The sequence below is a fragment of the Hyperoodon ampullatus genome (genome assembly GCF_949752795.1).
Source record: "Hyperoodon ampullatus genome assembly, chromosome: 18".
Taxonomy (NCBI): Eukaryota; Metazoa; Chordata; class Mammalia; order Artiodactyla; family Ziphiidae; genus Hyperoodon; species Hyperoodon ampullatus.
In genome coordinates, this window is record NC_136931.1 from 16,030,859 (window position 1) to 16,054,699 (window position 23,841).

General features: G+C 48.7%; 1 protein-coding gene across 2 annotated transcripts in view; it reads right to left on the reverse strand.

Annotated features, from left to right (window-relative positions):
• Positions 1 to 816: 816 nt before the first annotated feature.
• Positions 817 to 23,841, reverse strand: part of ZFHX3 (zinc finger homeobox 3) — a gene marked incomplete at its 5' end in the record, with an annotated part of 168,854 nt that continues 145,829 nt past the window's right edge. For both annotated transcript variants that reach the window (XM_079723573.1, XM_079723572.1), the window contains 4 exons: positions 817 to 2,970; positions 7,163 to 12,571; positions 13,815 to 13,917; positions 23,511 to 23,711. In XM_079723573.1, coding sequence (XP_079579699.1) covers positions 1,334 to 2,970; positions 7,163 to 12,571; positions 13,815 to 13,917; positions 23,511 to 23,711 — 7,350 coding nt within the window. In that variant the 3' untranslated portion in view covers positions 817 to 1,333. The remainder of the gene's footprint in view (positions 2,971 to 7,162; positions 12,572 to 13,814; positions 13,918 to 23,510; positions 23,712 to 23,841) is intronic.

The following is a 23,841-nucleotide window of genomic DNA, read 5'->3' on the forward strand; positions in this document are numbered from 1 at the left end:
AGGAAGGGAAAAAAAGGGTGAAAAGAAAAACCAAAGGAAGGATAAATAAAAAATAAATGTACAAGGCTAACAGACATAGGTAACTAGAATTATATGCCTTTAAAAAGTTTCAACTCCCCAACCAAAAATAATCTGTGAGGATCCTAATGACCCCTAGAACCCATTGAAATTCTTTCTTTAGTTTTATAAAATAATTCTGCAGCTACCCTCTAAGAAATGAAGGCAGCTACCTTAAGTGGGAGATTATAGGGTGGGAGGAGGAAAGAGAAAGTGGAATTAAAGGGACAAAGGGGAGAAAAGCTTAGGTGAATCAACGGATTGCAATCTATCTGCTAGGAATGAACAAGACAACATCAAATGAGGAGCTGTCAGCTGGACCATACAAAAAGCTAAATGTACACAAAAGGTTTTTTTTTTTCCTTTTAAATCTACCATACTGCTTCAGTTCATTTCCAATGCAACAATCTACTCAACACCAAAAATGGTCATATCTATCATAAATACAGAAAGTCAGTTTTTAAAACTTATTTTTTTAAGCTACAAGTCCTCAACACTCTGTGTGTGGGTTTTTTCTTTTTTTTTCTGAAAGTGGGAGTGCTTAACTTTTCCCCTTGAAATTGGCTTCAGCAGAAAAGCTATTCTTAAAATCCTCAGAAAGCTAAAGCAGTTCACATTGTTTTTCTCAAATACTTTCTGCCCGTTTTTAAATTAACAAAACAAAAAATCTTTTCTGGAACGAAAACCAAAACCAAAAAAAAAAAAAAAAAAAAACCCAAAATAATATATTTAAAACAATGATTCTGAAAACAGAACAAAGTGTGAGCCATTGACCTGAGAATAAAAAGACATTACATTTCTTTTTTTCTTTTAGCAAGCCATTGGTATCTGAATGCTAAGATAGCAAGAAATTTAAAACTGTAACAAGGTGGACTGCTTTCCCATACAGTGCATGCCGGGCTCCTCTGTGCTATCAACGTGGGGCATTTATTGAAAAGGGGCAAATATACAAGGGGTTTAAGCTCCAAAGACATAGGGAGGCCCTGTGGACTTGTTTCCCAGACCAATAGTACCTTCAAAAGGACACAATGTAACAGGGTTAAGTTTTTTCTTCTTTTTTTAATATTAGAAAAGAAAAGACAAGAATGTAAAATCACCGGCATAGATAGGTATATGGGAAAACAACCCACGCTTTTTCTTTTTTTTCCTTTTTTTTTTTTTTTTTTTTTTTTTTTTGGTTAGAAGCTTTGGAATTGCAGTTAGTCTATTTTTGAAATTGGTTTGTTATTAATTTTTTTATTTAAATTCATTTGTTTGTATTGTTCATCTTCAAAGCTTACAATCTGAAGGTGTCCGTTCCTACACTGGTCAGACCACTGTCCTTGGGGCAGCTGGGGTCTTTGGGACCCTCCACCGGGCTCGCCGGTCCGTCGGACTTTTGGCTGAGATCCGTGTCAGACTCCTCCGAATAGTCGTCTGTTGGCATCGAGGGCTGAACCCCTGAGGTGCTGCATGAACTTGAGGTAACCGTTGAAGATGAGGAGAGAGGAGGAAAAGAAGGGGGCTTCGCGGCCGAAGCCCGGGAGACCACTTGCGGCCAAGACTTCCTGGAGGCGTGGGGGGAAGCGGAGGACGAGGAGGGGGCGGCGGCCGACAGGGGAGGGGGGCTGTCGTTTGAGTGAGCGGCAGACTGCGAGGTAGATGCGGTGCTAGGATCGGGGAAGCAGGCAGAGTGAGGTAATAAACTAGGGTGCTCTTTGGCGTTTCTTGCTGCTCTCGTGATTGTTCTGTGTTTGTGCAAGGCCGACTCGAGATGTTGACTCAGAGCTTCCTCCCCACAGAGCGCGCTCTCGCACGCCAGGCAGTGGTACGAGCCGCCGCCGCCGCCGCCGCCCGTGGGGACGTGAAGCACCATCTCTTGCAGGTTCACCACAGACTGGCCGAAGAAGCAGAGGGACTTCAGGTGGCTCCTCGCTGCCTCCTCGTCACTGAAGCCCGCCTGGCACTTGCGGCAGACCAACTTGTACTGCACCTTTGGAACAATGAAGGGGTCGTAGAGGGAGTCCGCACTTTTGCTTTCTGCTTCTGGCTCTTCGGGGGGTTTCGGCAGGAGGGGGGACACCTCACGGGGTGCGTTTTTCTGCTCTTCTGGTCTGGGGGATTCTTTGGCAGGGTCTTTGTCTGGGGAAGCAGCCCCCTGGGGGACTGGGGTTTGGCTTGCTTTGGGCTGCTGCTGCACTTTTTGCTGCTGCTGCTGCTGCAGCTGCCGCTGCTGCTGCTGCTGGATGGCCTCCTGCAGACTCTGCTGGTATTGCTGGTACTGCTGCAGTAGGGAGCCCGGGGACAGCCCCATCAGGGCCTGTGACAGCGCAGGGCTGTAGGGGAACAGGCCTTCCATGCCGTACATAGGCTGCAGGTACCCGCTCTGCAGGGCGCCGGGGATCTGGGGGGCGTAATAAGGAGAGAAGCCTGGTACAAAGTAAGGGAGGAACTGGCTCGTGAGCAACGCTGTGGGGTCCGAAGTCAAGGCTGCCTGCAGGGCCTGCAGCTGCGCAGGGTCCACTGCATACTCCATGGCGGGCAGCGGTGCTGAGATCGTGGCTGCGGCCGCCGTGGGGGCCTCTCCTTTCTCCTTCTTGGGGATGGGCAGGGGTTCCCCTTTCCCTTTGTGTGCCTTTTCCTTCTCCTTTCCCTTCTCACCGTCTCTGTCCTTGCGTTGCTGTTGCTGCTGCTGCTGCGGCGGGAGCTGTGGCGCAGGTGGCGGCTGGGCTGCTGGCGGCGGCGGCGGCTGCACCTGCGGCGGCTGCGGTTGGGGGCTTGGCAGAGGGGCCGTCGCCGCGGGGGCCTGTGCTGGGGTGGGGGAGCTCAGCGACGCTGAGGGCGGTTTATTTGGTAATCCAGACGTGGGGAGGCCGGGGGAAGGAACTGTTGTGCTGGGCAGACCCATCAAGTTCGGTTTAGGAGACGTTAAAGCTGAAAGGAATGGAGACAGAGAAATCACGTGTCAGTCTGGGGTGCTGAGGCTAGTGCTCAAGATGTTCCACCTGTGTCACTGGCACAGGGTCTAAGAGCTCAAGGTTTGAACTTAGAGGATCCTGTTGATCCAATGGCTTTCCCGCCAGGCCCAGGTTGGATAGCCTGTATTCTAATCCAGACCCAGCCCTGGGTCAGCTCCCATACCTCTCATACCAGCTAAACAACTTCCAACACCTTCCTGCCCACCGTGCCACACCCATCCCACTCGGTCATGTTTTCTCTGCTGCGCTCCCAACTCTGCCCCAGGCAGTTAGTCTGGAGACCCCCAGGCTAGCTGCTGCCAGCTGGGACCCATCTGAACCGATGGCCTTCATCAAAAGCCCCACAGAAATAGTACAGTCAAGAGGCCCCACCAGAAGCTGTCTGGAGAAGAGAGCAAAAGCAAGAAACCCGGCCAGGCACCAAGACCACCTGAACAAACACAACAGGCTCTACGCATGTGCCTCTCTGACCTCCACTGCTGCAGGTGAATGGATGTGTTAGGAGGGCACAGAGAGGAGGGGCAATGGGAAGAAATGAAAACAATCCATTCAAGGTAAACAGTGGCACTGCTTTGGCTCAGCTGATCTGCTTTAACAAATCTGCTGAAAAATGTAACCACCTAGGAATAGGATTCTGGAGTCCACCGGAAAAATGAGCGTTTTCTTCTCCTGCCCCTATTTGAATGACATACAGGAGGATTAGGACTGCAGATGCTTGAGAAAGCAGCCACAGGAAGAGGAGAAGAGCAGTGTCAACGTGCTAGCGCCAGCAATTCCTAAGACATCACAACCTACCCCAGGCACCACTGCTTACGGGTGGCAGACCACGTCACCAGGCGCATGCAGGGCACAGCCCCATCCTCAATCACACTCAGGCCTAATCTATCACTACCTGTAAAGCCTTCACCCAGCCCCAGAGCCTGACCTCCTCCCTGACCCATAACTATCTCCTGAGTTAAATCTTTTGTTTCAGGGTGATGGAGGGCTGCTGCTGGTTCATGAAGACTAGCAAGGTGGCAGAGAAGGACAACACTGACCACATCCAAGACACTAGACGGTATGCATCCCTTCTCTTCAGAGGACACCAAAATGTAAAATCAGAAATCCCATAGCCCCTCACTACTTTATCTGGACCACCTTCAGCAAGAAAGCTGGGGTGGGGTTCCAAACAAGTCACTGTCTTCATGAGAAAAAACACTCTGAAGCCCAACCCAGGTGAAGACAATGTTGATTTCTGGCTCCAGCAGTGCAGTATTCCCTGGGCTATCAGGCTGCATTAAAAAAAAAACCCTCAGGGCTTCCCTGGTGGCGCAGTGGTTGAGAGTCCGCCTGCCGATGCAGGGGACGCGGGTTCGTGCCCCGGTCTGGGAAGATCCCACATGCCGCGGAGCGGCTGGGCCCGTGAGCCATGGCTGCTGGGCCTGCATGTCCGGAGCCTGTGCTCCGCAACGGGAGAGGCCACAGCAGTGAGAGGCCCACGTAATGCAAAAAAAAAAAAAAAAAAAAAACCTCAGATTTCGGGTGAAGAGAACAAGGTTGCCTCAAGTTGCCAGTCCCAGAAAAAACAGGCATTAACTTTTGGATAGCCAAGGAGGATGCTTCCCTCAGCATCACATAATATAATTAATTGACTCTTCCAAAATGGCAGAAAGGGACCACTGAAATTAAGTCATCCAATTTCCTGAATGCACTTACGGGACTGAAATCAGAGAAGATGTGTCTGACTTAGAAAAACTCAGTAAAGGCTTGTTGGTTAAAGTGGCACAAAGCAGATTATGAATTCCAACTTGGGACATGGCTTTGTCTATTTCTAGGCAACAGGCTTGCTCCAAGTTTTAGGTTGGAACTGTAGCCAGAGCCAAATGATCAGTGGGGCAGAGAAGGAAGTGCCTATTGATCTCCCCATCCCTCTGGCATCAGGCTTCCAGAGAAGAGCTGACTTGATCTTGAACTGACAGTGCACAAAAGAGATTCAATTTTAAGGAACATGTACTGAACCTCTGCTATTTACCAGGCTCTGCACTAGCCATGTGAGATAAAGTAGCTCAATACATTCTCACAATAATTCCGTGGCTTTGGTTTTCTTATCTGTAAGATCAGAACCAAACAAGCCACTTCATCCCCCTGAGGCTGAGTCATGTACTCCTGGAGTCGGACTGACGAGGTATGGACTGTGGCTGACGCATATCTGCCATGTGATGTTGGGCCTATTAGCTGACTGCTTGGAACCTCAGCTTTCCACAATAGATGGATGTAGGGATTAAATGGCAGCTCATATGGAAAGAGCTTACCACTGGGCCTGACGATTAAACACAAGTTCTTTCTTTCCTAATTCCAGATGCAGCGCTCCTGGGAGCTGTGGTACAGTCAGACGGTGGTAACTGGGGTGTGCCTGGCTGCCGTGAATGATTAAGAGCATATCTATCTTCCTACCTGGAGTCCACTCTAAGTGGTCATATACCTGTTGACTGACTGGCTCGTACTGGGTGCTGTGGAAGGAGTACATAGCACGGGGAGCCCGGCTCCTACCCTAGCTTGTTGAATGGTCTTGACCTCTCTGGGCCTCAGTTTTCTCATCTGTAAAACAAGGGGAATAGATCAGACATTTTGATTCTAATATTTTCACATTATTATGAAATGTTGGGCTTTCCCAAGCCCCTCTTCCAAGGTCCTGGGCTGCAAGGGAAGTTCAGTGCTCAGCCACTTTCCATAGTCTCTTTCCTGGCTTATGTCTAGCTGACTCTTAACATCATTCTGTGACATTACTTGCCAACACGTGTAAGCAACGACTTCCACATCTTAATGCTTTCTTTTCTTGTTCTTTTCTTTGGATAAGAAACTGGGATCTGGAATGAGGTAGCCCCTCATGTTCTGTAAAACACTGCCAAAATTATAAAACTTGGATTTAATTCAACCAGGAACCAGGGCTGCTCTGGGAAGCAGCAGAAACACTTCAACCCCTGGGAACAGGGCCATGTTTTGAAGGTAAGGAGGCACTCCGAGGGGCTCTCCTTTGGTGAATGTGTGCTGGTCAGCACAGGCTGTGGAGGGGCCCGCTAACTTGCGCCTCAGTCTCACAGGCTCCTGGAGGTGAAAGTCCAATTTAGGGAAGACAGCTGGATCCAGAGAAGACGGGTGAGGGCAGAGGAGGAGAACAATAGAGGTGCACAGGAAGAACTGCGGCACTCCCTACGAAGTGGAAAAATTACTACCAAGTACGCGACTCTGAATTAGAAAGGGAAACGGGCAGAAGCAAACGAAGGGGTGTTACCATTAACGTTTCTGTCTGTCTAGAGGACTAAAACATGTCATAATTCACAACCACAGTGCCCAATACGAGTTCCTGGTCACTGCATTCCAGTACAAAGGCAGTCTGATTAGCAACCAGGGACTTCCCTGACGGTCCAGTGGTTAAGACTCCGTGCTTCCACTGCAGGGGGCACGGGTTCGATCCCTGGTCGGAGGACTAAAATCCCACGTGCCCCGTGGTGCAGCCAAAAACCAACCAACAAACAAAAAACACTAACATAACACTCTATTTCTGACTCGAAGAGAACCCCAGGAGTAAGGCTCTACCATACGAGAGCATCTTCCTGGTAGCATCTCTCCTGCCAGAGCACATCTCTGAAAAACGAGGTGGGACCACAGGGGAAGGCAACGAGTTGATTTAAATTCTCTTGAACCAATTTCCAGAGGGCACAATCCAGAATTAGCTAGATATTCAAATGTTTTATATTTTCAACAGATATCGAGATGGGATCTGCATTTCCACAAGGACTGAATGGAAGGGTCTATAATGGAAACTGCTGTCTTGAAAATACCCCAGGATCTAGTACGCCAGAACCCTGAAGTTCATGCCTGTAACACACACCCTGGTGGTGTTACTGAACACCAGGCACGAGAATGGTTTCAGGAGACTGTCCCAACCACAAGATCCCCATCCTTGAACTGGTAAGTCAAAGAGTCGTGTACACCATAGCTCTAGGGAGACTCAGTGGAAGGGACCTGAGGTTTTATTGCTGTTAGAGAACTTGAACAAGGAAGCTTCCTATCAGGCCAACACTCAGAGGTTTTGTGCGACAGCCACAGAAGCAGCGCTAATTGGGCGGCTATTTAATACTGGGAGAACCACCAAGAGCAGAACCCACCTGTGTTGGATGGAGTAAAGCCTGGCAAGGAGGGGCTGTTGAGGCCGGGGAGCAACACGGGAGGAATGCCCTGGATTGCCGGATATGCCGTAGGAAGGTTGAGAGCCTGAAGAGGGGCGTTGTCAAACATCCCTTGCTGCTGAGCTGCCAGTCCGAGGACCTCATTGGCCTTTTTAATCCGGTCCAACTCTTGTTGAGCCATCAACTGACGTACAGTGGCTGGGTCAAAGTATTCTTTCTCCTTGTCCAACTGGCTTCCAATGGTGTCTTTAACTTTGGAGATATGCTGTTGGGAAAAGATATGGTCACGTACAGACAGCCGAGCGCTGTACTTGATGCCACACAAAGTGCACTCTGTTTTGGGTCCCTCGTAACTTGTTTGGTTTATACCAAAATGCTTGGCCATGCTTAACTTGGACTTCTTTTCTTTTGCCCGGGCATTCTGGAACCAGACCTGAACCACTCTCTTTGGCAGTCCAATGTCATTGCCCAGGACTTCACACTCTAGCATGGTGGGTGTCCTGTAGTCATTAAAGCATGACTTGAGGACCTTCAGCTGCAGATTGGTCATCTGAGTGCGAAAACGTTTCTGCCCAGGCCTATCCCCACTGTCTCCAGATTTGCCTGCTGACCCACTTGCACCAGGGCTTGGGGAGCAGGGGTCTGCAAGGCTCGAGGTTTCACTGTAGTCCACTGTACCTTCATTGTCATATTCCTTGCTGTAAAAGCTCGGGGCTGGGCTGACCAGACCGGATGACAACCGATCTTCATACTCGGACATTGCCATCATGGCCGCTTTGGTCAACCCTTCACTGGGCGCGGAAGAGGATTTGGTTTCAGTTGCTATTCCCGTCGCACTGTCGTTATCCGCATTGCCCTCGTCTCCAGTAGTGGTATCTGTGATCGCTGTGTTGACTGAGGAACAGTCGTCATTGTCCAGCTTAGTTTGGTCAAAGTTTAGATTAACTGAGGACATGGAAGGGCTTTCAAAGTCTTCAATCCCTTCCACCTTGATGGAAGAAGGGCTAAGAAGAGTTCTAGGAGACAACTCCATGGTTTTGCTCACAGGTGAGAGGGGAACACCTTGGCCATCACTACTGCTTGGGGGTAGGTGGGAAAAGCTAGTTCCATCAAAAATATCTCCTTTCATCTGGAGTCCCCCATCGCAGTCTAAGAGCATTGCAGACAGAGTTAGGTTGTAGCCAGCTCTCTTGGCTTCATGCCAATGACGGGACCGGATATGAGCCTCCAGGGCAGTCTTGGCTTTGAAGAGCGCTCTGCAAAAAGGGCATCTCCTGTGGGCCTGGGCTGGGCCCACAGCCCTGAACTGTCCCTTCCTTTCCCGGGCTCGGGTGTTCTGAAACCAGACTTGTACCACGCGTTTCTTCAAACCCACCTCATGCGCAATGTGATCCAACATCTTTCGAGTTGGATTGGAGTCCAAGAGATACTTTTGGTAGAGAATTTCTAGCTGTTCTGGTGTAATAGTTGTCCTCAAACGCTTGTCTCTCTGAGGTTCTTCTCCTCCCGTCCCACTGTCGTTTTCTCCAGGGCTGGCACTGGCCTTTTCCTCCAGTTTCCTCTTCAGAGTGTTCATCGTGGACGTGGGAGTTGAAGGGGAAGTGGCCGAGCTTGCCGGAATCTGAGGTATGGCCCCAGAGAGCAGCTGGCTTGCCAGCAGTGGGTTACTAGGGTCAAATAGCATGAAAGGCATATCCAGTGACCTGTCCAAAAACTGGGGGTGGATGAACTGGTTCTGTGCGCTCAGAAAGTGAAGCTGCTGGTGCTCCTGCCAGTGCTCAAACGACGGGAACGCCAGCTTGCACTGCTCACACTGGTAGGGGATTAGCTGCGGAGGTAGGTTGGCCAGCTGCTGAGGAGTTGATGTGTGGAGGGGCTTAAGGGGCAGGTGGGAGAGCTGGGAGGGACTGGGGCTCGACTGGGCTAAGGGGCACTGAGGGGGGGGCGCCTGTGGAGGAGGCTGGGGCAACGAAGCGGGGGACGTCAGCTGCGGGAGCTTTTGCTGGGCTGCATTTGTCTTCTGCTCGGGCTGGTCTTGCTGCTGCAGCTCTGCCTTTGGTTGTCCTTGCTTTTCTTGGGTCTGGTTTGGCTGTGCACCGGGAGGTTCAGCCTGCTTTGGTTTCTCATCACTCGCCTCTGGTTTTGAACTGAAGGTGGCCAGTTCGTCAGCCTCTGACGTAAGCTGCAAGAAAGCAGCGGAAGCTGTGCTGGCCGTTGGTGCTGGGGTGCTGTAAGCCTGGGAGGGCATCGGGGTGCTGCACGAGGAGCTGGTGGGCGTCAGGAGTTCCATGGCGTCCATGGAATCCTCGTTTTGGCTGTCATCCTGCCCCTCGTCATCCTCATCCTTGTAACACAGCTTCTTCTGGTGCTTGATGAGATCAAAGATGCGCTGAAACACCAGGCTACATTTTTTGCACTGGTAGTTCAAGTTGCTCGTTCGAATGTACCTATCATTTGTAAGCTCCCGCCGCTCTCCATCTTTGCCCTCTCCCTGATTCTCGTAATTTTTCCTGGCCTTCTGTCGGGCGTTTTGAAACCAGACCACTATGACTCGGGTTGGAAGGTTCAGTAAATTGGAGAGTTGCTCAAATTCATCGTCCTTGGGGTAAGCATTGGCATCAAAGAAGTCCTGCAGGACCCGCAGCTGGTAGTCAGTAAATCTTGTTCTTGAAGACCGCTTGCTCCCCCAGTACTCCTGCTTCTGAGGTTCCGGTGAAGGGGGCCGAGAGTCGATTTTGAGCTCCTCCAGGCTGGTGATAGGAGGGTTGCTGAAGTTGTAAGGGGAGTCCTTGTTACGCTGCCGCTCTTTGAAGAGAGTGTTTCTGAACCAGTGCTTGATCACTTTCTGGGGCAACCCAGACTTGTCTGCCATCTCTTTGATCTGCTCTTCACTGGGGGAGTTGTTAATGTCAAAATACTGCCGCAGGACTCGGAGCTGGTCATCCGTGATCCTAGTGCGAGGCCTCTTATTCTGCTGCTGGAGCAGACTTGGATTGAGCTGATGCTGGTAGAGCTGGGCCAGGTCCGCAGGCAGAGGCTCCACAGGTCCAAGCTGAGGGGGCAGCTGGGCCGGCAGGGTCTGCAGCGGCATCGTCTGCATCATCAGTGGCGAGAAGATGGGCAGCTCCATGGGCATGGAGAGCTGGGTCAGCGGCACGGACGGCTGGGCCGGTGCAATCGTGGGCGAGGTGATGGGCGGCGCTGACACGGGGATGGCTGGGGTGGACGCCGGCGGGGGCGGCGCTGCCGGAAGCGGGGGTGGCGGTGGGGGCGGGGGCGGCGGCTCGGGGGTCTGAGGCCTCAAGGGGTACAGCTTGTCGTAGTGCTCTCGGTACTGTTTGGCAAATCTCTCCAGCTGTTTAAAGGGAAAGTAATTCTGGTGCACATGCTCTTGATGACTCTTTAAAATCAAGATGTTCGAGAACAACTTGCCACAGGAGTCACACTCGAGCTTTTCCGGATTCTCCCCCGGCTCGCTCTTCCCGTTCTTCTTCTGTACCTTCTGCTTGTTCTCGTTGTACTGGATGACCAGCTCGAAGCCAAAGTTCTCCAGCAAGGCCTTGGTGGCGTTCCCCCTGGCGTCTGAGGCGATGCGTGGAGGGAGCATGGAAGGCTCACAACCCCCCCCGGGGGCCGACTCCTTCTTCTCCTTGGCCTTCACGGCATCTGGCAGTGATTCCTTTGGTCCCGAGTTGCCCTCTCCCCCTTCGGCACCGTCTCTCTCCCTCTGGCTTTCTTTTTCCTTGTCTTTGATGACCAATTTGTTTTTCTTCTCGATGTGCTGGCTGGGCTGTAGGAGGGCAGAGTGACTCTGGGGCAGAGAGAGCTGGCTCTGCTGCTGCAGGACCTGCTGATGGCCCTGCTGCGGGACCTGAACCTGAGCCTTCAGCTCTTCCAGCAAGCCTGGGCCTGCCCCCGTCAGCGTCAGCGCCCCGCTCGTCACGGGCAGGCTCACCTCGGGGCTGAGCTGGAACTCGGCGCTGGGGATGTAGAAGGGGAAGAGGAGGTGCTGCTGCTGCTGCAGCTGCAGCAGGGTCTCCGTGGCCATGGGGAAGTGAGGAAGGAGGGTGGGGCTAAACAGCTGGGACTGGATCAGGGCTGCCTGCTGCTGCAGCTCCTGCTGCAGGTGAGCTTGAACTTGGGCCTGGGCCTGGGCCAGGGTCTGTGCTTGCTGCTGCTGCTGCTGCTGCCTGGATGTGATCATATCTGCCAGCTTCTTCCGATTGGCTTCCTTGGGCTCTGAAGGGGAAGCAGTGTTGGCACCGCCGGGATTCCCCAGGGGTGGCAGTCCTACACTTTCAGTGGGCACTTGGCTCAGTAAGCTGGAGCTTGGAGCAATGCCAGCACTGCTTGGATTGGTGGTGGTCAAGGTGTTACTGCCGCTGGTGCTCACAGGACTGGGGGTGGAGGAGCTCAGGGAGACACTGCTGCTGTTCCCGGTGCCATTGCTGCTACCACTTGCAGCCTCCAGCTTGGCTGCCCGGGCCTTGGTTTGATGCAACACAGACCTCATATGGATCTCCAGCGTGGAACTCTGGCTATAGGCCACGTTACAAGTGTTACACTTGAAAGGTTTGTTGTCAGGGCTGCTGGTGGGTTCTGGCTGACCAGCTGCCGATTCTTGAAGGGCTCTCTTCAACTTATGCAGGTGGGAGACAGAATTGTAGTGCACTAGCAGGATGTTCTTCTGAGTGAAAGATTCCTTGCAGACGGTACACTTGTAAGGGCGAGAAGGGTCTAGAAACTTTTCCATGGTGAAGTTGGGGCCTTTTCTGAAAGGCAGAGCTCTCTTGGGCTCTGAGCCCGAGTCTTCTTGTACCGACCCAGAGTCACTGCCCGTCGGGCTCTGTTTATCCTCCAAGTCACTCTCTTCTTCCTTGTCTTCCTCAACGATTATGGTATGGTCCTCGGCCAGGGTGGGGTCTCCCATTGCCAGGAGGTCTCCATTGGCCAGAAGGCCACCATAAAGCTGTTGGATGTCGGCCTCACTCAACTCCAGGTGGCTCGTCTCGAGGTGTTTTTTCAGAGCCTGGAAAGTTCGGAAACTGCGCTGACAGAGACAGCACATGGTGGCAGCTCTGATCACGTGGTACTGAGAGTGGAGCTGCAGCTTTTCCACGGTCTTGAAAGCCAGGCTGCACTGGTTGCAGCGGTACTTGTAGACGTGGCGATCTGACACGGGCAGCTGAGGCCTCTTGGCATGAACCTCGTTGAAGTGCGTCTGGAGAGTGGCGGAAGTTTTGAAAACCTGGTTGCACCCCTTCTTCCAGCACAGGAAGCCTGAATCTTCTCTCACAGAGCCTGGGTCAGCAGGAGAGGGTTTCACATCTCCACTGTGTTCTGTGCTGGCAGAGGGCAAGATGTTCTTTCCCAGATCATCTGAGGTTTCTGAAAAAAAAAAAAAATCAAGCCCAATGATAAAGAAGGCTTAGAGCTGTCTACCCAGCAAGGCCTCATGAACACAGAGTCTCATGATGAGGGAAATACCCAACCTGCAGACACACACTCTCCACAGAGACCCACACCGCTGAGAGCACGTGTTATATAAGCAGGTGCACAGGAACAGAGAGGAAGAAAAGGAAATACAAAAAGTCTCAACTGCTAGTAGGCCTATACCATAGCACAAATCTGTCTTCTAAACAATATTTGTTTCAATTTCTCAAGAACTGGCTTGAAGGGATACCCCCTTTACATGGATCTGAATTACAGAATATGTGAATTAATGCTGTCCTAAGCTGTGGGGAATTTGCAAGAACCGCTATCCACTGTAATATAAGAAATTTTGGGATATATATTTTTTTAGGCATTAAATTTCTTGTTATAACGTGACTTTTGACTGTCCTCTCTATTCAATAAGCAAAGAACATTCAAGTGGCCAATTAGGAAAACACATTAAAACTTTTCTCTACAGTGAGATCATCACCCATAAATATTCTGACCCTTTTTTGGGTCAGCTGTACGCTGCCTAATATGGAAAAATCACAAGGGAGACACGGTGGGGCAGCAGTGTGGTGTAACTCTTCCCAACTTGAACCTCAGCTGCTGACAAGGTGTCAAAGATGTAGGAGAGACTCATAAACAGAGGTCTAAGGCCCCAACCAGCTAGGACCCACCGTGGGGCACCAGCAGCATCTATGCCTACAACAGTGTTCTTTCCAAATGCACCGCTCCGCTGCCTCCCATAAGGCACTCCTGGAAGTCTCAGAGAAGAGCTCTGTGCAGAGATGACAGCACCTAGGAAGACAACTAATCCAGTGCCCTGAGATCACCCATGTGCTCCACAGGTCCCTAATAATTAATTCCTCAGAGAGGGAGTATTTGATGGCTTAGGGTGGTAAGTAAGTCACGGGTCTACTGGCTGACTCTCTGGTTAGTCACTTCCTCACTGTATAGTCTAAGGGGACACGTGTCCACCAAAACCCCACTGGTTCTCACCTGGTTTTTTCTCACTTCAAACCATACAAAGTGTGTATACAAATACATGCCAAGAACCAGAGTATCAAGTAGCTGACAACAGTGCCCCTCATCCCTTGAAAAGTTACATTCAGCTCTTAGGAGTATCATAAAGAATTCTTGGCACTCTTGCTCCATGAAAATTTTGGCCTCAGGGGTCAAGAATAATGACACTAACCAGGCTGCTTTCCTGCCTCCTCCAAACTGGAGTTCCCGTCCCGATCTGGAACAGCCGCTGGGAGGAACAGGCTGCTGGGCATCACCATCTCAGGGGTAGTCACCTGAAGAGCAAGCGGTAGAGAAGCGAGGAGAGTCAAAGGGTGAGGAAAGAGACACAAAATAGGGAAATGTGTCAAAATTATTTAATAAGCAAAATTAGCCTTCACCAGTGTAAAGCTGGAGGTGTCACTTTTCATAGCTCACTGAAGATTCATGTTTATTAGACAAAGCTCACATCAGTCAAAAGCGTTTCTACGGTTACATTCTGGACATAATTAGCAGTGCACACTTGAAGAATAATCTTATTATTAATATTTTTCCTTTATGCAGAATTTTGACTTTGATCACTGACAATGTTTTGTCATGGGCTGTGAAACTTCTTGTGCAACCAATTAGGTAGATAAGTTGAAAGGCCCACCTTAAGCTGCTGAAAACATAATAAGGGCCCTAATTAAATCATACCTAGTAAAGTACACTGTAATCTTGAAGCAGGGAGCATTGTAGTACTGTTTTCAGAATGTATTCAGGCAAGAAGAGGAGGGGAATAAGAGCGAAGGAAAGGGTGAGAAGAAGAGAAGGGAACAAAGGGAAGGCTAAGGACACGCAGACACACTGGCAGATTTTCCAGGAAACAACATTTTGTAACCCTTTACAAGCTGAGATCAAGTGCAAATGAGCATTTCTTATGACTCACTTCAGTCAGGATTTCTCCTGGGGTCTTTGCCTGAGGTACACAGCATCAGAGGGGACTTCTGGCCAGTGTCCCAGCCGCAGAGGGTGCCCCGCACCCTACGTTCTACAACAGGGCAGCCCCACCTTGGCCACGGCTGTTGTTTCCCAATACAGCAACTCCAGAATTAGCCTGGGTCAAAAGAGCTACAATTTAAGGTCAGATTTTTCGACATTTATTTCTCCAGGCTTTCCTGCCATCTGGACGCAAGCTTGTCCAAACAAGTTATCATTTGCCCTCCATTAACGTGATAGGAGGCCCTCAACATCCAACGTAAGGCTAAAAGGTTCTTCATTTAAGAAGAAGCAATATCCCTTTGCCTACTATAGGATGGAAAGATAGTTGGCGATGATATTCCCAAATGAATTAGAAATCGTTCCCTGTTTGATGACAGCCTGAGAAGTAAACTGACCCTGAGGTTATAGGGACAGAAACTTAAGAGGAGTCACCACTAACCTTTCTACATGGCGCCCAGCCCCACCTGGAGGCATTACTTTCCCATCAAACGCAACTATTGAGATAGTATCTTCACTTGCTGTTACAAAGATTGGAACACCTAGATTACTGTTCAAAATTAAATATTTAAAATAAATTACTATTAATTTTTAATGGTTTGAGGATCCTGGCCTTGCTCAAAATCACTGCTGACATGTTCACTGGAATCATCAGTGGTAGGTTCCACTCCTAGAGGAAACTCGGACAGCTGTCCCCGTAAATCCAAAAAGGTAACTCCTCAGTACATTTCAGGGTATTAGAATAATCTCAGCAACCCAGATGCCCGTAGGTGCAAAAATTAAGCAACAGGCACTACGGAGAAGGGCTCTGAGAAGCCCTGCGTTTACGGAGAGCAGGTGCGTGGCAGGTGAATGTGACACAGAATCCCTGCTCTCACAGATCTGCACCCTCACACAAAGCTCGCCGGCAGCTGCTTACAGCTAGCTGTGGATGAATCGTTAGGAATGGAGCGGAGATTGCCAAACTCATTCCATCTATTTTCTTTTTAATAGAAAGCATTCTGACCAGCGTGGTTGGGGAGTCCAGCGGGAATCCAAGAAGTGAAAGGTCCCCGATTAATTTATAGTCCTCAACCGAGGGGGAGCACGAGGGTGGGGGCAAGAGGGGGAGAAAGGGAAAGGAAAACAGACCTCCCCACACCTCCTTTCTCGGCTGTAGCTGCAGGATCAGTCCTTTCCTGGGATCTTTAGGAATTATGAAAAATGAATCATGAGAAGTGAAGAAAAAAAGCCCTACAGAGTAAAAAAGAATAAAATTATCTAACACCTCAGCTGCACATCGTTATAGAAAACTGTGGGCTTTTTATACACATTACAGTAAGGCAGACATCCCCTCTAACAGACTCAGTACGACGGATCAGTAATTGTTTTCATACACTTTAATTAGAAAAACTCAGATGGCTATGAATAATAATGGAAAAGAGAGACTTTTGCACTTGAAAGGTTGAAGTCAATCAAGTGTGAATGACGGCAAAAAAGAAAGAAAAAAAAGACACCAATTCATCAGCCCTCTGTTGTCTCGCCGCGACTTTAATCATAATTCCTGATTGGGATTCAAGAAGGCAGTAAGCAGCGGTTCTTTGTCTGCCTTCACCTTCCATCAATTAACTCTCCCCAAAATATAATCATCAACCTCACATGCTCCTCTGCATCTTAATCTGGGCCTCCAAACCTGTAAGTCTTGCCTCATACGTGTTTACGTAATTACTTCTATCTACCTGCATCTTCTCATCTATAGTGTACCCAACCTCTCCCTGAAAACAAACAAAAAAGGTTGGGTATATAAAATCTTAATGGGCAAGAAATTCCCAGAAGGCAAAGAAGAAGACCCCTAAAGAGAATCCTAAGGATCTAGAAATCCTGGTGGGGTCTGTCTGCACATGGGTCTGAACAGAGAGGTTGCGATGGAAGCCTCTTTGCTGTGCAGGACACTGGAGGGCCCCACGTCAGCTCTCGGACACTAATGTTCCCGTGTCTGTGTCCACTACTCCCTCTCCTACCAGCTTCTCAAGCTCATCACTCAAAGTTACCACGCTTTTTTGTAAAGAGCCAAAAATACGGTCCTGCCAATGGCTCACTGAGGAATTCTGCTCACAGAAGAAAATGAGGGTTGGCCAAAGGCTGAGTTCCTTCAATACTTGCCTTGGCACTCCTTGTTTCCCAGTCATATCTGGCTGCCACACAGCGTGGAAGGTTGAGTCTACCCCAGCCAGCCTCTGATGGACAGCTGAAAGTCTGTGGGAAAGGCGGTCACTCAACAGTGCTGGGCAGAGTTCTGTAAAGACCTTCCCTTTCTCTAGGAGCGTCGGAGCATGCCAGTGTGTGAGAGGACAAAACCTGGCCACAGCGTCGTAACCAGAGCCGCCCCAAACGTGCCCAAACCAAACCACAGAGACCCTTGGAGGACTAGACGCCGCCAGCAGCTCCCCTGCACCGACGGCGTACGCAGCATTACACATTCACTCTCTGCCCCGAGCCCTCCCATCCACACACTCAAAAGCCAAACAAGAAGTTTTAGGTTTGGCCAGACAATAGTACACAATCAGTCTAAACACCTATACTTCCTACACTGACATCCATGTAGATTGATTCTTCCAATAATCTTACACCCATAAACACTGAGTATGTTAAATTACATTCCCCCATACTCTACTCATTAATGTATAGAGGGGACCTCAGACTATTAAAACAGGCTTTTAACCAAAAGTCAAAGTTTTTCTGGTAAGAAAATTCAATTGCTTAGAGCCATTACTTCCTCAGAATTTGAGTCTCTCAAGATCGGCGGCCATGACCACGCAAAGCAGCTCTGTGGTGATGATCTGGATACCACATGTGCTCCTCTCAGCCCTCTGAGCCAAGTCAAGCATGCAGAGTTGACGGAAACGCAGGAAGAAAATATCATCCGAACAGGCGCAGTACCTTCCTAACAAGTAAACAAGCCTCACATATAACGAGAGAAATGTGGAGTTCTGCTCTGATGCTGAAAATCTTCAAGTTCAAGCAATTCTCACATATGACGATAGAAACAGAAGAGCTCCACACTGGTACTAAGAATCTTCATGCTTAAGCCATTCCAAAACAACTTAGTTGATGAGAAGGAAGGGCCTCAAATGACTCTGCTCATCCATTCATTTGACCACCATTCACTAAACTTCGTACAAGGTCCCCGTGCTGCACGCTTGTGAGACAGAGCAAGACCAGGTCCCTGTATCCAAGAAGCTCACATCCAGAGTAATTAACCTTCTAGAAGTCATAAACTCATTAGAAAATCTGATGGAAGTTGCAGGCTCCTAGAGAAAATACTTTTAAAACAAACTACTGTAGATAATTTCAGGAAATCATAGGCTCCCTCGAGGGAAATTCCTGGATTCAAGTTAATTGCCCTTGAACTACTAGGAAAGGTGATGTGGGTTTGTAAATACCTAGTTCCTACCTCCTGTTCATTTCACCTTTATTTTGGATTATGACTTAACGCCTTTCAAGTTTCTATGAGGTGAGTGGGCCCGAAAGCCCCAAGGACACACCTTATAAAACCCAGAGTCTTAGATGTGGGTCTGGTCCCCACTGTGACATCTGGGAGGGGCCGCTGATGTTGACTCTTTTTCCATAGAAGAAGCTGGAATTATAAGGAGCCCTCCCCACTCCTTGCTTTCTCTGGGTCATGGATATGAAATTGCCAAATACCACAACTTGAGCAGCCAAGGGGTATATACACTTCGCTAAATTCTTAAGGGGACTGTTCATGCAAATTCACCTCTCAAGGCCACCCTGTCTGAGGTTAGATCAATGCAACCAACAAGTTCCACATGCTGGAAAGCAAAGGTATTTTCTTAGAGCAAGTACTGAACTTGGTTTCTCTGAGACCCTCATCCCCACAGCCTTGGCATTGCTCGCCTGAGTAGAGCTTCTTTCTGAAAGGCTCTCTATTCCAAGTGAAAGTATAGATTTGCCAAAACCTAGACTCCCAAGGAGACTCAAATCCTTTATATTTCAGTAAAAAAATCAAGAGAATGAAGAACCTCAGATGGAGGGGAAAAAAAGAGGGAAAGCCTCAGACACAGGTCTTCCTGGCACAGACCTGGCCAGTCTCTACACCTTGTGAATGAGGCACTGGTCCTGTTCAAAAAACGGAAGCATGGAGTTAAAAGCCAACCGCTTCCAGAACTGAGCATTCTAGTTAGTGGGGGATGCAAAGTCGACGGCGCCAGTGAGGGTCTGGCTGCTCACTTCCTCCCCTGACCTCGATGGCTGCCAGCTGGTCTCTGCACATCTGCAGCCAGCAAGCCCGGCAACTCACGGCAGCAGAGAGAGCTTCAGAGGTTTTTCCGTCCTTTCCTCTACTACCTTCCAAATGTGCCAGGCTGGGCGCTGGACCACGGAGTCTAGAGGGCTGTTTCTCTCTTTGTCTCGTTTCCCTTCTAAAATGTCTTCCTATGTCGTTGTCTATCTTTTTTTTGTTTTTTTTAAACCTAAAACCCAAGAGGAAAAATTATAGGGCCATATTAAGAATTCATGTGGGCCAGAAACAAATGCAGCCCTGAAGCAGATTTTAAAATCTAAGAATGAGAAAGACTGAAAAAGGAGGTAGGTGGGAGAACAGGAAACATATGAACAGTTCACACACACATAAACACACACACACACACACAGTGAGTGAGAGAGAAAAAAGCTGAGAAGGGGACTGAATTGGAGAGAAAAGCTTCATTAGACTTGGAGAGGCAAGCAGTGGCAGTATACCAAGGTCACTTTTAATTTAGACCATCTAATTGGCAAACAGGCTCCAAATGGTTATCATCTCACAGGGCTTGGAATTAATGAAGCCCGATTATTTTCATTACCTTCCTCTGAGATGGAGACAAAGTGAGAGCTGGTACCCAAGTGGGTGCCATAGCCTCAGGGCCGCTGGCCACTCAAGAGCCCCCAGTGCAGGGGGGCCAAGCAGCCAGCCTGATCTGGAGACTCGGATGCACAGACACATGACGAGCAGAGACAGGCGCTGACCGAAAACATCACAGGAGACAGACAGCTGGGGCGGGCTGGGGGTGGAGGGGACCTGCAGGCAGTGCAGGTCCAGGAGCAGCCAAGGGGAATCTGTGCATGTACAAAACATACAGAATAACTAAGGACTACCAGAGGGACTGAAGACGAAGGGCTAGAGAAAAAGGTGTTCCTGGGCTGCTCCAGAGCCAACCTCCTTCTCTGCCATGAGGTCATACTTTGTTAAGTGACTGGGGAACAAAGACAGTTTCCCCGTATTAATGCTCCGGGATCCCAGTGGTGTGTCCTGCCACTTAGAAGGACAGTGATCAATTAGAATAATTTAAGACGACTGATATGCATTGTAGGTGGTCTTTCCCATTCTCATTTAGGGGCCAGAAGCCTGTCCCCTATGCCCTCAACCCTCCTCGCCTAAAACCGTGAGACAAAGGAGGGCACAAGCAGCAGCTCCTATATCCCCACCACTAATTCGGAATCTCGGACTTCTCTGTAAATAGGTGAGAATTCTATGGAACTGACATCGGGGGGGCGGGTCGCTCAGTTGGGTCTGGAGGGGCACCTGTCTCACCGCCTTGAGCTTTATAGATTTCCATCTTTCATATGACGTGTGTAAAGACACCGTTTGGAGCTCTGTTTCCAATAGGCCGAGCAGAATGAAGTGGTATGGGTGCAGTTTCCATAGAGGAGGGCCAGAGCTGCAATTGTTCCCAGTGGAGAATATTTTCCAAGCCCCTTCATCGGTAAAAAGAAGGGGGCCCATGGAAGACACAGATGTGAGATGCAGAGCATAAGCAAGCAGCTGTTACCATAGCAACAGACATATTAGACACTGCAGGTTCCTGAAAGCTGTCTGATAAGGTATTATTAAATGAAGCCTCCTCAAAACACTCTCCATTTACAACTGAACGGAAAGGCATTGTAGAGAAAGTAATCTATTTCCATTTATCAGGGTGGAATTTACTTTTAGAGAGACTGAAACCCAATTCAAGCCAGATCCTGGGACCTTGGACCCAAACAGCAAGAAGTATTTACCAGAATTTATAGCTTTAGATACCTTAGACATACCCCATGTCTGCCAGGAGCTGTCTTGTTTGGTGGATTTTGCCAGGCTTTCCTAGTTTGCAGCCAAAGGCAGTTAACTCACTCAAACAATCTGGCAAGGAAGAAGATTCACTCCTGTCACTGCCATTCCTCCTAGCCACTCAAGGATAAAGCGGACATAACTTTCTCCTCTTGGAGGATGAATGACTGAACACTGACCATTCCTTAATGATATGGTTTAGGAAATGGAGCTCTGATTTGAGGGGCATTTCTCAAGAGTTTCCTGCTCTAGTTGGCCAGGAACAAACAGACAGATCGTCAGAAAGCCTAACCCAATACTTTCCCTTGGCCAATTTTCTAATAAGATTGCTGTAAAATATCCTCCAGGGGCATGATTCTAACCACAGGTTCATTATAAACACTTAGTTGTAAAACAATTGCAAATTTCATATTAACACCAAACTTTTCAGAGGAAGGACAATGGCAACTATTTAGTTTGTCAGGGTGGAGACCAAGATCAGCAGTCCAGTCCTCAAATAGGATGCTGGGCTCACCCCAAGGTATGGCCACAAACTCCCCTCTAACCCTGGTTGCTCATCTTTTCCTGCTGATTCTGCTAAAGGGTCAAGGTGGAATTGCTTCATTTAGCTCAATGCAAACCATCCTCATGACTTGAGAAACCAATTCAATATTGACAGCCGTGCAGTAACTCCATCTTCTCATGCAAAGATAGGGTACCAAATCATCCTTATATATATGCCTTTAAATCAAGTGTAAAACCCTTATGATTACATTTTCCACAACTTTCAACTTTATTTCTGAATCCATTAACTTTCTCTTGTTGCTAGCAAATGAACTTCCTATAGTCAGCACATTTCCCACAATTTGCACATTTTTTCAGAAATATTTAGAAAACATCTCCATTGTCTGCTATGGGCAAATGAGGTAGGTACACAGGGGTTCCTGTACAAGGTGCCAAGCACAGCCCCTTTAGGGAGTGTGTTTCCCCTCCGTAAGAGTTTTCTCAAATAGGGTTTATTAACCTGTTTCCATGGATGGATTTTAGGGTATCCTTATGCTCTCTGGCACTGTACACACAATTTTGTACATGGAGAATATTTGAAAGAGTTATTAATAGTAGCTGTCAAACTTTAAGTGTGCACAGAATACCCAGTAAGGCTACTGAACCCTTTTCACCAGAGTCTCCAAAAAAAAAGGTTGAGAATCACTGCTTGAGTGGGTAACACCCAAAAATATCTTAGGGATTGGTACCCAAGCAAACACGGCAGTAACATCCTCCCCTCAAAGACTCTGTTGATAAATGAAGAAGATTCATAATGACCACCAGACTTGCTACTTCGAATGTACAATACTGTTGCTGTTACAAAAGTATGACAAAATATATATTATATTTGAAATATAATTTATATAGTAGTCCCTAGGGATGTATAAATGAAACTTACTGTCTAATGTAAACCAATCATACAGATTACTACAGGCTCACATTTCCTAGACCAGACTGATATTAAACAGGAAAAATAATCACCAGAGCAGAAGGACGATGTATTGAAAATGCCACCCTCCCCACATCTCTTCCTGTTTCTTCAGGCTCCCATGGTTCCAGGCCATCTGTGGGAAGTATGATGAGGCCTGAGGAAAATCCCCCTTGTTATTTCCAAGGCTGGAGAGAATTCCAGGGAAACTTGTAACAGAAACACACCCATCCACAAAAGGAAGTTTCCACTTACAGAGAACCTTTCAACAATGTTCACCAGTCTGTCTATTTGAAAATACCCATGGAAAGTGAATTTATACTTGAAATGAAACTCATGCTAGGTCACCTTAGAGCTTGCTATTGGCTGCTAAGGTTCTCTTGATGCATCATCAAATGTATGTTCCTCACGACTAAACATCATTTACAATGTTATTCATTAATTCTGCGTAACCAAGTGGAATGGGAAATGCCTAGAGGTTATACGTCTGTGACCTGCGTGGGAATCTTCACACGAAAAGGCAATCAAATTAACTTATTACTCCACTGTTGAAGGAAGTTAGAGGTGAGAATTTTTCTCTTTGGGGGTTTTTCCTCTAGTGATCAGGAAAGGGCTTTCCAGCAGCCCAAGCATACACAGAATGCAGGATATTGGTATCGCCTGTAGAAGTTTGAAAAGTTTTCACATTACATTAGATTTAAATCCTTATACTAATCTTTTGGGCCATGTTTGCAGTGGCCACTTAGAGCCATGCCCCGCAGGTATAGCAACATCATGTTCAAAACACAAAGCCCTTGTTCATGACTCGCCACGTGCTACCCAACTGAGCACCTTCCTGCTTTGAGAATGAAAGCATCCACTTGAGAAACTCCCACGTCACAGGGCTACATTCTGCAAGTTGGAGAATGTGGGCTCACATCTCCACTTTGCCACTTGCAGGGGCATCAAGTCAGTTAACGTCTCTGAGCCTCAGTTTCCTCAGCCGTTGATGTAAACGTGTCAAACTTTTTAAATAAAACAGAGCGGTTGTGAGGATGAAATGAGACATAATGGATTTAAGAGCAACCTAGAAGATGACCTGCTCAGTAAAGGTTTGGAGAATCTGAATAACAACTTCATGTAAATGGTTAGCTACTCTAGGCCTCTGCGTCCTGAGGGGAGAGAGGAATAAGGGATGTTGAGAAATGCATATGTATTCAGCCCTTTAGGCCACAGTCAGGCCGAGTCTAAGGTGAACAAAGGTCACAGAACTATCTTTGACATTTCCAACTCTGCACTGGCTCTCGCATCCAGCAACACAGCGTCCTGTCCATGTTGCTGCATCACCTTTGACCGCTGGGGAAAGAAAAGCCCCGAGGTCCTGCTCCCAGCTGCCTTACCGTCATGATGAGCTTCTCCACACAGTCGGGCGCCACGCTGTGGAGGTGGGTGAGGTGCAACTGGAGGTGGATCTTGTTGTTGAGCATGTCCTGGCACAGGGGGCAGCGGAGCATGGGCTGCACCGAGTGCTGCGTCATGGCGTGCACCCGCAGCCGGTTGACATCGGCGTTGCTGTACTTGCAGTAGGGACACTGGTACATCTGTGGGGAACACACAGCCACCCCTCCGGCTGAATCTTCAGTTCCCACCGCAACTGTGTCCGCCCCAAGCCCGCCCACCCGAGACTCCACTCCCCCGCTTCCCCCAGTTATCCGAAACACTCCCCCACCA